Source organism: Lycorma delicatula, chromosome 1, assembly GCF_047948215.1.
Source record: "Lycorma delicatula isolate Av1 chromosome 1, ASM4794821v1, whole genome shotgun sequence".
Lineage (NCBI taxonomy): Eukaryota > Metazoa > Arthropoda > Insecta > Hemiptera > Fulgoridae > Lycorma > Lycorma delicatula.
The window spans coordinates 228,822,833-228,835,971 of NC_134455.1; the positions used below are offsets into that span (position 1 = coordinate 228,822,833).

Below are 13,139 nucleotides of genomic sequence, written 5' to 3' on the forward strand. Positions count from 1 at the left end.
GCTCGGCAGATGCGCAACATGCGATCATGCACACAACATGATCAGACCCCCCAACAAGCACTAGACAAAACTCTCAGCTTGTCCAGCATTCATAAACACTCCACCCCCAGCTTCATCCATGCCAGTTGTTGATCAAACTACAACCCCAAAAATCCAACCCAAGTGAATGGTTCAACTGGCCAAACATGCAAAAACAGCTGAGGGTCAACATATTCCTTCAAGTGTGAAAAGCAGATGCATTTTGTTTTCTCTGGATAAATTGTGAATCCAGCCAATCCACGCCATGAATCCATACAGGCCAACATGCTTTGGAGCAACCACTCACCACAAACATAAATAAGTGGTTTCACCACCTCTACTAGATATGATGTCCTATGACATTGGACATGACATATATATAAAAATTTTAAATCGAAATAAAATTATGAAAACTGTGTAATATTTTGTTGCATACCCCAAGGTACTGAAGCACATACTTTGGGACCACTGATCTATAAAGAAATGTGTATGTTTATGTATGAAAACACTCTTATCATAAGCTCACATAGTTTCTGATATTCCAATGGTATGGAGGGAAACTACAACCAGTTAAATGTCAGATAATTTACTGCTTATTACTGAATATGACTGACTGACAAATTTTATCTCTGCTTCACACCCTTCACGTTACTCCTAAACATGTGTAAAGTGCTGTAAAGCTATCAAAGTGTAATTACAAAAATAATAACTAATTTTAATAATTAATAAATAAATAATCACATTCATGATCTAATGTTTTCAGTGAGTCAATTGTAACATTTTATTACACAATACAAAAAGGTACAACCATAACCAAGCTATATGAAGTTTTACAAACATAACACAAGAAAATAAGTTCAAGATACCTGTGCTGACAGTTATTGCAATAATATCAACTTGATACTGTCGATCTTCAATTTCAGATCCTGGTACTCCTAATATTCTATGTTTTTCTGCTGCCTGATATATGTCTAGACGCACAGGAACTCGACAAATAGGATTCTCTGGTTGAGGACTGGTGGTTATACCATCAAACTGTAAGACAATACGATAGGATTCTGTGCAGATGTATAAAGCATACATACACCATATAAATACATTCTATAACATATAAAATTAACAAGTAAAAGGGCAAACTCACCTATTTGAAAGAAATTATAACAAAATTTTTTATATAAATCAATTATTTAATTCTTTCTAGTAGTGTATAAATTATGTTTTTGAATAAATGTTGGAAAAAAATATTAACACCATGAAAATCCTTTTTATGCCAAAACAACTACCCTGAATATTAAATAAGATATTTCCAATGGCCTCTTGCAAACTAAAAATATTAATAACTAATATAAATCAGCTGTTCACCCATATGTTTACTGGTAACTTTACTTACAGTGCTGCCACTTTGGCTGCCAAAAACGCCTAGTCTCATTACTTTATTTACGGATCTTGTATTATTAGAGAATACATAATGTATAGCATTAATCTTAAAGTGTTATATCTTGTGTTTCAGGTTAGTATTTTGTGATTGTTTTGTTTAGTGTACTGTTGTTAATGTTATATGTTTTTGTGTTAAGTTCTTGTTTCTGTTTATAATTTTCAATATTTATTGTTTTAGATTTCTGTTTAGTGTTCAGTATTGCGGACTGGACACACTCATTCTTCCATCAGGTAGGTAGTAGCTAAATCGGTGTGGCTTGTTTAAGACTTGAAGCGTAATATCCATTAGATCAGTTTAGATTTAATACACCAATGGGAATGTCACATGTGGCATTTGTATCGGTGGCATCTTGACTGTGGTCAAGATTGCAAGATGTCTTGAGGCTTGTTGAAGACGATCTCCAGTAAATCCCCTAAGAGCTAGGTATGAGGGGATAGTATGGCAAATGGATCCATCATGTGGCGGGTGTCTTCCACTTCAGGGTCAAGATGTATAATACATTAACCATACAAAAATAAAAGTACCTTAGTCACATGAAAGTATTATTACTTTTTTAATCAGCACCATATATGGGGGTGTGATTCAGAAGTAAGGACCAATGAGTTATAAACAGCGATTGGCAACACTGATTGGTTCGTGCATGCACAGTAGCTTTAAGCGGGTTGTTAGGCTCATGTAACTTTCACCTCGTCATCAGTTCATTGTTGTTTGCCTTTGTGAAACAATGTATTAAGATTAGTACAGTAAAAACAAATCCAGCCAGTTATGAAGTTTGATCAGTGATTAGATTTCTAAACGCAAGATAACGTAAAGCTGCTGAAATTCACCATCAATTGAGTAAAACATATGACCCTACTATAATGAGTGAAGCAAAAGTAAGGCAATGGTATCATGAGTTTAAGGAAGGCCATTCAGATGTTCACGACAAACAGAAAAAAGGGCAGGCCTAGTGTCAGGACTGACAATCTTGTTGAATTTGTGAATCCAAAAGTGAAAGAAAACTGTTGTCTTACAATTAGCAATCTTCCTCAAAAATTTCCAGAAGTTTCAAAGCCAAAATTGTTGAGAATCTTGACTGAGACTCTAGGCTATCATAAACTGTGTGCATGATGGGTGCTGAAAATGTAAATAAACACTCACAAAGATCACAGAATGACATCTGCAAGTAATTTTCTTGACCACTTTAACTAAAAGGGAGGCAAATTTTTTCCCATATTGTCACTGATGACAAAATGTGGATTTTGTACATAACGTTGAGACGAAAAAACAATCCATACAGAGGCGTCATTCAGGTTCACCTAAACCAAAAAAATTCAAACAAGCCCAGTCTCAAAGGAAAATAATGGCAACTGTATTGTGAGACCAAAAGGCTGTGCTGTTGATTGATGTCATGGAAAATGGAACATGAAAAAAGTCCATCAGATCAGAAGTCTGTTGTGAAACACTTTCTAAACTGTGTTGTGCCATTCAAAACAGACGACGGGGAATGCTGAAATCAGGAATTGTTTTTCATGAAAACACACATCCACAATCGGCTAATGCATAACAGAAACAATTCAGAAATTGGATGGGAGATTTTTTATCATCCCCTAAAAGTCCTGATCTCACACCCAGTGACTGCCATTTCTTCCTACAGTTCAAAAAATGGCTTTCATCTCAATGATTAAAGGAAAGTAGAGTTGAAAATCTTAGTGCAAAGTGGCAAAAGTACACTCAGGTGGTGTAATTTTATGCAGTGGGTTTGAAGAAGCTTGTTTCACAATATCAAATGTGTTTGGAATCAAATGGTAATTATGTAATAAAATAAAGCAAATATGTAAGTATTTGAAACCATTAACAAATTTTTCATTTTGTTCTATGTTCTCATTTTGTTACCGATCCTTACTTTTGAACCACATTTCATAACTTTCTCTCCTCACAATTTTCCTCAAGACTCATCATAACAATGCACAACTGAAAAAGACTTTCTCATAAAAGGAAAAAACTAATATAACTGAATAATATATAAAAATTCATCATACATACAGTGAATCTGAAAAGTAATCACACCTATATAAACACAGTTATATCTTGAGCGATGTATTCCAAACACTGCAAGTAGTGCTTTCTGCTAAGGATGATAATCCTGTATTGTGTGCAGTTTACTTCCACAATCCAGTCAGACTGATGACCTTGAGACAGAAGATATGTCTTGTTCTTTGTTGTTCATTAAGTGTATATGTCCTTCAAACAAATGAGACCCTGTCTTTCTGTGTGTACTTGAATGCTATTAACATTAAAACAACGAATATTTCTCATTGAACATTTCTTTCATGAGCATGATGAGTAAAAACAGATGGTGAAAAACCAGTTTTCTGTTACGATTCCCAGATACACAGGTTCTTAATCAACATAGTGAAAAAGTGCTAATCAAGAAATTTAGGGAGATAGGATCAGTACTATGAGCAAAGTGATAAACCATCAATACTTGTTGAAGAAAAACTACACGACACATCGCTACTATGCAACATAGTTCTAACAAGTTCATTTCCAACAACTAGTAAGTAAGTCGATGTTACCTTGTACTAATGCGTGTCATATGTACAGTTAATTTTCTAACACACTGAAATTTTGATACTAAGTTAGACATCCATCATATATATAATTTAAACGTACAATATGTAAAGTTTACATTTTTTTCTAATATTCAAAAATCAACACTGCTTTATTATAATAAAAGGCTACTTGAATTACGTTAATAGTCTAAATTTAAATGTACAATAATATTTTTAGTGTCTCATTGAATTTCTTGTGTTTAGTAAAGCAATTGTAATAAAATACTGATTTTGAGAATACTTCGTTTTTGTTTGAATACACACTATTTTTTTATGAACTTTGCTTAAATTTTTTAATAGAATTAATAAAGAATTGTATAGAATAATTTCTATTTGCTGAAAGTATTAATAAATGTTTGGCCAAATATAACACTGGAATGCACGAAAATATCTTCTTACATCATCTATACAGAAATAAAAATCTATTCTAAATAACAGACAGAATGAAGTTGATGAGAAAACAAGATTATGATCCAATTACAATTTTAAAAACTGGTTTACTGAAAATTTAAATCTAAGCGGATATATTGAAAACTAAACAGTCATTATTATCAAATATTATGAAAAAATTATTCATAACAAATATGTAAAACAAATAAATTTTAAAAATAATAAACAATATTAATTGTCAAATAAACATTTCTAATGAAACACTATAAAGCAAGTAATTTTAGCCAGTATTTTAGAAAAAGGAATACAAGTAGAAATAACTGTTCTTGTTCTTGACAAGAATTGACAAATTCTAATAGAAAGGTTAAACTATTATTAAAAAGGTTGCCTTATTTAATGCTAAGGCAGACTTCAAAGAACTCTTGGTGAATGAAGAAACTATATTAAATGCTCTGATGAAGAAGAATCAGCCAAAATTAGAAATTTCATCATATCTAAAGTAAGCAAATTAATTTGTATCATAAACCAAACATGACAAGGAAGGAAAACAAAAATAATGTTGTTAATAAGCAAAATAATATGTTTTTTATTTTTATTTCAAAGCTGATATAATTAATACTGTGGGTACTTTGGAAAAATTGATTATAAAAACAAGGTTCACAAAATCTTTGAATCAGTGCTGTATGTTTAAATTAATAAGACCCTTTTCTTGTTGGTTTAACTCAGGAAGCTTAATAGATTATATACTGCTGCAATGATTATATACAAAGAGAAAGACAGACTAATTATTTCTCATCTGGTAATAATGGAATTATATTACCTCAAGAATAAGTAAATTGGTCAACCACATCTGATCATTTCCAAAATGAATGCTCTAACATACTGTTAAGCAAAATGTTTATAAAAAAATTTTGGCAAATTACAACAAACTCCATATTTTTTAATTAAAAATAAAAGGTCTGATTAATAATTTATAAGACAGTTCTATAGTGGTGAAATTTTTATATTTTTTTACGTGATATTGTATCCCAGAACAATATATAAAGAAAACAGATAATAATGACATCAAAATGGTACAAAATCACAATTAAACTTATAATTTATGTGAGTTATTGTGTAGCTACGATAATTCAAAATATATGAATAACTTGTCTAGTAGCAAAACAAGAAACAAATCTGTGCTTTACCATTGGTTAGACTCAAATTGAGAAAAAAAGTCACTTGTGCAATGCTACAAAAATATTTAATAGCTTACCAAAAAACTTGAAATTATTAAAAACAAGTAAAAATATAGTAGCATGAGATTTAGTTTTTTAATTCGATGTCAGTTTCTGGCATAATCTCTTTTCTATTAGCCTAAAAGATCTAAGATCTTTTAATGACCTAAAAAGGATTTAGGAAATCCTTTAATCACACTGCATTGTGTGTCTTTTTTCTGGTCAGTAAGTTTGAGTATTAATTTATAAGATTGAATCCTAAAACTAGTAGATTTACAGGAAAAATTATCTATACAAGTCCATCTTCTTCACAATTATATCTTATGGGACTCTAAAACAAAAGAAGATACACATGCTCAAAAGTTATTAAGAAAGATTTCACTTTCAATATCCAATTTCAATACATCCTATTAAAGTCACCAGCTAAAAGTGACTGTGATACTTTTTGTTTGCAAGTGTAAACAATAAAATATTTTCAATAAACTCTTTTTTAGTAGTGTCATGGATAATGATAAATATCACTTATTCTAATATCTTCTCATGCACTAGTGTTCATTAATCTACTTATAATCGACAAGTTACCATATTTTTTCTACTTGAATTTAATACCAGATTTTCTCACTGACCTACAGTAAAATATCATCAGCTTTAATCACACATCTATTATTGCAATTCGTATATTAAACTCTTTTAACTGAAAATAGCAGGTACACGAGTTGCCATGTTTCAGTACAAATTAATACAAGGTTTGATGAAAAAAATATATGGAATTTTAGTTTTTCTCTAAAAATCTTTATTTATTTATCAATACTGATTTTGTCACCTTCAATCTACTCCTTTTTAGATATAATGCATTTGAACCAGCGATTTTTCCAATCTTCAAAGCACCTCTGGAATGCAATTTCAAACATGACATTTAGTACCTTCAGCAATTATGCCTCTTCAAAGTTACCTCCTTTACCTCTTCAAAGTTAGCAAAACTTTATCTTTCATGGTTCTTTTCAGCATAGGAAATAGGAAGAAGTTACAGGAGGCCAAGTCTAGCTAATATGGAGGCAGAGATATCATAACAGTGTTGTTTTTGGCCAATAATTCATAAACAAGCACTGAAGTGTGAGCAACTGCAATATCATGGTGCAATTGCCATTAATTGTTTCACCACAAATCCAGGCATTTTCTTTGGATTGCTTTATGCAACAGCATATAATTTCCAGATAGTAATGCTTATTGACTCTCTAATAGTAATTCAGCGATAATCCATAATCATTTTCTTCACTTTTTCAATGGTATCATTGGTTGTTGATGTGCTGAGACGTCCTGGGCACTCATTATCTTCAACATCTTCACAATCGTTTTGCAAACATTTATACCACTTATAACTGCTTGTTTTATTCACAGAAGAATTGCCAAAAGCAACATTCAACATTTCCAATTCAATGATGCACTTTATTCCATTCTTACAGCAGAATTTAATGCAAATTTTTGTTCCATTTTTCCACTAGTTAAAAAATCGCTGATTATACCAAAACACATGTAAACTTTTCAATAACCAACAATAAACTAAGTATCCAATATGACTACCAATATAAACATATGTTAGGGACAAGTGCACCAACACAACAAAAAAAAATGTGACAATTGGGACTTGTACAGCCTGGGAAATTAAAAAATTCTGTTATTTTCTGATCAAACCTTATATGGCAGGTTTCCTTATAAAATCCTGCTATTAATACTTCCAGTGAATAAAAGTTTTTGTTTACACTGTAGATATTTACGATATTTACATGCATCACATGAATACCATCGTGAGTGATATTACAACAAATAAAATTATCAATATTATTATGAATGAATTTATGCTCTATTATAGAATAAAAAATTCAAATATTCACTTAACATAAATAAAAAATAGATACAAACAAACAATTATTTATCACATATTTTTTGATTAACACTTTTTAAATACAGTTATACTTATTATTATAATATATTCACGTAATACATTTTAATTAAGTTGTATGTATAATTATTTTTATACTATTAACACGAATTGTAATTACTTATCCTTTTTAACAGACTTATATTATTCAAAAAATTTCTATTACAAAATTTACTATTATCTATTTAACAAATAATGTATTTTTTTTGTCTTCAGTCATTTGACTGGTTTGATGCAGCTCTCCAAGATTCCCTATCTCGTGCCAGTCGTTTCATTTTGGTATACCTCTACATCCTACATTCCTAACAATTTGTTTTACATATCTCAAACGTTGCCTGCCTGCACAATTTTTCCCATCTACATGTCCCTCCAACATTAAAGCGACTATTCCAGGATGCCTTAATATGTGGCCTATAAATCTGTCTGTTCTTTTAACTATGTTTTTCCAAATGCTTCTTTCTTCATCAGATTGCTGCAACACCTCTTCATTTGTCACTTTATCCACCCACCTGATTTTTAACATTCTCCTATAGCACCAAATTTCAAAAGCTTCTAATCTTTTCTTCTCAGGTACTCTGATCACCCAAGTTTCACTTCCATATAAAGCTACACTCCAAACATATACTTTCAAAAATGTTTTCCTGACATTTAAATTAATTTTTGATGTAAGCAAATTATATATAGTTATCTATTATGTACTCATATATTGTAGGTTCAATGCAATCCAATTACCTATTAACTACAACACTAATATCAAAAAATGATTAAGTATTCTTTTCTTCAAAAATAATTACATTTGGGCTCGTCATGAATTAAAAACATCAACAAAGATATCATGAAATGGTAAAATCAATGAAAAAATAATCACTCTATATAATATAAACAAATAATCTGAAAAGCTGACCTGAATAAGAACAACATCATGCTGGCAATGTCCACTAGCAGCAGGCAGGACTATCCGGACAGCCATTAAGTCCAAATAGAGCAAAGGTAAGTTAGCGCTTGTAAAACTAGTCAAAGGAGCAGCAGACTGCGGTTGAATGACAGGCCTTGGAGCTCTATTATGTGATAACTTCAATAATGGATTAACAACATTCAAGATTGTACCTATAGTATTTGGAGAAAGAACTATATCAAGTGGCTGAAGTTTGACAGCAATTTCCGTCACAAATTTATCTTCTTTAACACCCTTCTGAAAAAACATATAATTATAGAGTAAAAACACAATTACTCTAAAGATTAAATTTTTACACATTTTACAGACAGAAGAGTTACTGATTATTAAAATCTTTAGCTTACAATTTTTTTTCTTTCTAAAGACAATGATTACTCTAGTCAAAATGATTTTTGTCTCATGAGAACCAATAGGTGTACTTAATGCAGGTTTTTATCCTGTTTTCAAATATATATTGGGAATTTCTCCATCAACCTCAGTTTTTTTGTTATTTAATTTTTTTAAATAATTTAAAATGTTTTTTGTCCATTTGTCCACTGTCAAGTAAAATCTCTAGAACATTGTAAATATGATGGAACCAAATGAGCTAACTCAAAGGGTAACTATTGTTGTGCAGGTTCAGACATGTATAGGCATGTAAAAACGTGATCTAGTGTAGCACACATTCATCAGAACTATGCCAGTTGTGAGATAGTAATGAACCAGTAAACACATCATTGTAAGTGCTTTGTGGGTCTGAATTATTGTTCACTACATATTTGTAAATTTATTTCTTTTATTTGTTACTTACAAAATGCCTAGAGTTTAAGTCATCCTAACAATTTTTGTTATGTATGTGTAAAGTGACACTCAAGTCCTAAAGATGAAACCTTACTCCATCAGTAAAAAAGTGTTATGAACTTTATTTTGGGTGTAAAGTCAGGGACCAAACAAAGGCCTAAGCCCCACATACCAGTTGTTTATCATGTTCTAGGCTTCTCATTCCATGGAAAAATGGCACACACCACATGCCATTTGTTATACCTATGATTTGGAGGGAACCCAAAGATCACTCTTCTGACTGTTATTTCTGCTTAACAAATATTAAAGAGATTACGTCAAATTCAAAACATACAGTGGTATACCCTAACTTGTAATCAGCAATGAGACCAGTTCCACACTGCGAATTGCCCATACCAAAGCCTCCAGAACATGTGACATTAGTAGAAGAGATCTCAGAGTCTGATGGAAGTAAGGAAAAAAATAAACAGATTCTGGTGGTACAACTTTTAAACAAAGCAGTTCATCTGAGCCTCATTTAGCGACTCAAGAAAATCTTAACGACCTCATATAAGATATAAAGTTATCCAAAAAACAGTCTGAAATGCTTGCTTCCCGGCTAAAACGATGGAATCTTCTTCAAAAGAATACAAAGATATGTACTTATCGTAATCGTCATTCCGAAATTAAAGATTATTTAACTTAAGAAAAATCGCTTAGTGTTTTGTAATAACATTTCTTCTCTTATGGAGACACTTTGTAATAAACATAACCCAACAAAATGGCACTTGTTCATTGATTCCTCTAAAGTTAGTTTAAATCTGTGCTTCTGCATAATGGCAATAAATTCTCATCAGTACCTGTAGCTCACTCTGCTAGTACGAAAGAATATAAAAATTTTTAATTTATATTGGAAAAGCTTCAATAAGCAGTGTATCAATAAAATATCTGTGGTGATTTGAAGTTAACAGCACTTATTCTTGGTCTACAGCTTGGCTACACAAAGTACCGTTGTTTTTTGTGTGAATGGGATAGTAGGGACAGAAAGAATGGCCTAAACGTGAATCACTCATTCCTAAACAGAAAAATGTGAAACATGACCCATTGCGCAATCCTAAAAATGTGTATCTACCTTCGTTACATATCAAACTAGGATTAATGAAGAATTTCATCACAGCCATGGACAATACTCCTGGTTTCATGTACTTAAAACGGAAGTTTCCTAAAATTAGTGATGCAAAATTTAAAGAAGGAATATTTGTGGGTCCACATATACAATCACTAATGCATGAAGAAAGGTTTGAGGTATTATTTAATCCACTGGAGAAAGCAGCTTGGCAAGCATTCAAAAATGTTACTCCGAGTTTTTTGGAAAATTGAAAGGCAGAAAATTACCGTGATATTGTTAATGATCTTATAACATCTTATAAAAGTTTCGGTTGTAATATGTCCTTAAAAGTACACTTTTCCTGTACTCACACCTAGATTTCTTCCCAGAAAATCTTGGCGCAGTGAGCGATGATAATGAGGAACACTCTCATCAGGAGATTTTCCCTATGGAAAAGAGGTATCAAGACAAATGAAATCCTAATATACTGGCCAATTATTGTTGAATCATCAAGGGGCATGCTCCACAGGCAAAATATGGCAGAAAATTTTCATTTTTTACTTTCTAGGTGAGTGAAATGTTTGAATATTGTGTAATTAAGAATGCACAAAGTATTAAAATGTTGAAATTATAAATGCTTGTCTCTTGAAAATCTTGCGTGATGGGGAAAAACCGATATCATATTTGAAATCAGGAGAAAAAATACCATCTGAATCACATATTTTTCTTCTTGAGACAAAAAAAAAAACAATTTTTTGTTCCCCAGTGTTATCATAGGTATTAGTGAATAAATAATTACAGTAACTAGGTATCTGTTGGAAACTGTTCCTAATATTGTTTAGAATTTATTAATCATGGCTTTAGCATTAAATTTCTAGTCTTTCTTCTCAACCCTCTGAGATGTTTTTTTTTTTTTTTTTTTTTTTTTTTTTTTTGAGGGTGAAAAACTCTTTCATGTCATCATCACCCAGTATAAAACTTACAACTAATATCACAGCTAAAATTTTTCTTAAAACACATTTAAAATTAATATCACAGCCGTAAACTTAGAATTAAAATAAGCATAAGCATAAAAAAATAAAATATATAAAATTTAACTAAAAATAAAGAGAATTTAACAAAGTCAGAGAGGGATGAAAAGGGCCTTTTATTGGAAACCAGAAAGACTAAAAACTAACATAAAACCATAACTAACAAAAAAACTAAAATATTAAAAATGAAATAAAACTTAAAAATAATATCACTAAAAACTTACAAGTAATATCACAGTTGGAATCTTAACAATGCAATAAATTTATTTAAAAGAAACAAAAACTATATAAAATTCACATAAACATAAACAAAATTTGAGAAGGGTGTAAAGGACCCCTCTGAGAAGATGATAAAAAGTGTTTGAAACAAAGAGGTAGTAAAAAATGTAATTTTGTCATTCTACAGTAATGCTCATGCTGTTTAATAATTATTCTAATGATGTAAAAACATATAAATCCCAAAAGAAGCTGTCTTTTCAGAACACTTTTTAACATTAAAGAATCATTATTTGTAAACAACTATTTTAATTGACATAGAAATAACTTTTATACCAAATTAGAATTCAAATGAAACAAAACATTATATTAGAAAAAATTGACATCAGTCTTAAACTAGGTTATCTTCACCTGAATAAACACTTCCTTTATGTGAAAAAAAATTAATTTGAATCAAATATTCAGGCACAGAATTCTTTTTTCTTTTTTTTCCTCCAACCAGTTTTTCAGTTAATTGCAGATCTGGGTGAGTGTGTATAGGTAAGTGTAATTTCTGTCTTGCCAGGTTTGATGTAGCTGTAGATGTAATGCAGTGTATGTGTAAATGTACATACAATGTACCTGGAACAGACTCAGGTTGACCACTCCTGAGCTGTATGGTTAATTGAAACCAAACCACCACAGAATACCGGTATCCACAGTGTATCATTCAAATCCGTATAAAAGCAAACTAACTGCTTTTACAAGGATTGCAACCTTAAAACTCTTGAAAATCAGCTGATTTTGCGATGACATGTTTAACCACTAGACTAGCCCGGCAGGTTTACAAAACTCTTTATATTAATAAAAATACCCAAAATTGATTACTAGTGAGAAGTAAGTTACGATAATTGCCACTGCTCATGTCATAAACTTTCTAAGAGTGCATTAATGACTATTATAGAAAGTTGCATATCGTATTAGGAATGAATGATTTAAATCAATGATAGATACATTTAAGAATTTTTTTTTAATTTTTCAAAAAATATATTTCTGTGGCAATAGATCAATAGTCATAAGTTCTGCCTTTTCGGTAATATTGATGTGTGTTAAAGATATTTCTTCCTCAGAATCCAACAAATAATTATATTAACAAAACGATAAACAGTATAATACAGAAACTTAGTTACCTATTGGTGTACTTCAAATTAACCTCAGGTTTGCTAACTATTAAATCGAATTACAATCAGAGTAAAAAAAAAAATAACTGATACATTAAACAACACCCATTTCTGACAGTTCAGTGGTTGAAAAGACTCTTTTGATTGGTTGAACACCTGTATCATAATGAAAATCAGTTTCATAATAACCCTCACTATAATACAAGTTCCAGTGGCATAATTCAAACATTATATTAAAACTTTATAAAAAGTTGTTATCTCTCTAGTCAGACAAAATGAATCCATATGCACTAACTGGATTATTCAGAATGACT

General features: G+C 30.9%; 1 protein-coding gene across 2 annotated transcripts in view; it reads right to left on the reverse strand.

Moving 5' to 3' along the window:
• The window catches only part of Vps13B (vacuolar protein sorting 13B), a 368,739-nt gene that overhangs the window by 196,065 nt on the left and 159,535 nt on the right, over window positions 1-13,139 (reverse strand). For both annotated transcript variants that reach the window (XM_075373949.1, XM_075373942.1), the window contains exons 25-26: window positions 8,501-8,788; window positions 885-1,053 (exon numbers count right to left, since the gene is read on the reverse strand). In XM_075373949.1, coding sequence (XP_075230064.1) covers window positions 885-1,053; window positions 8,501-8,788 — 457 coding nt within the window. The remainder of the gene's footprint in view (window positions 1-884; window positions 1,054-8,500; window positions 8,789-13,139) is intronic.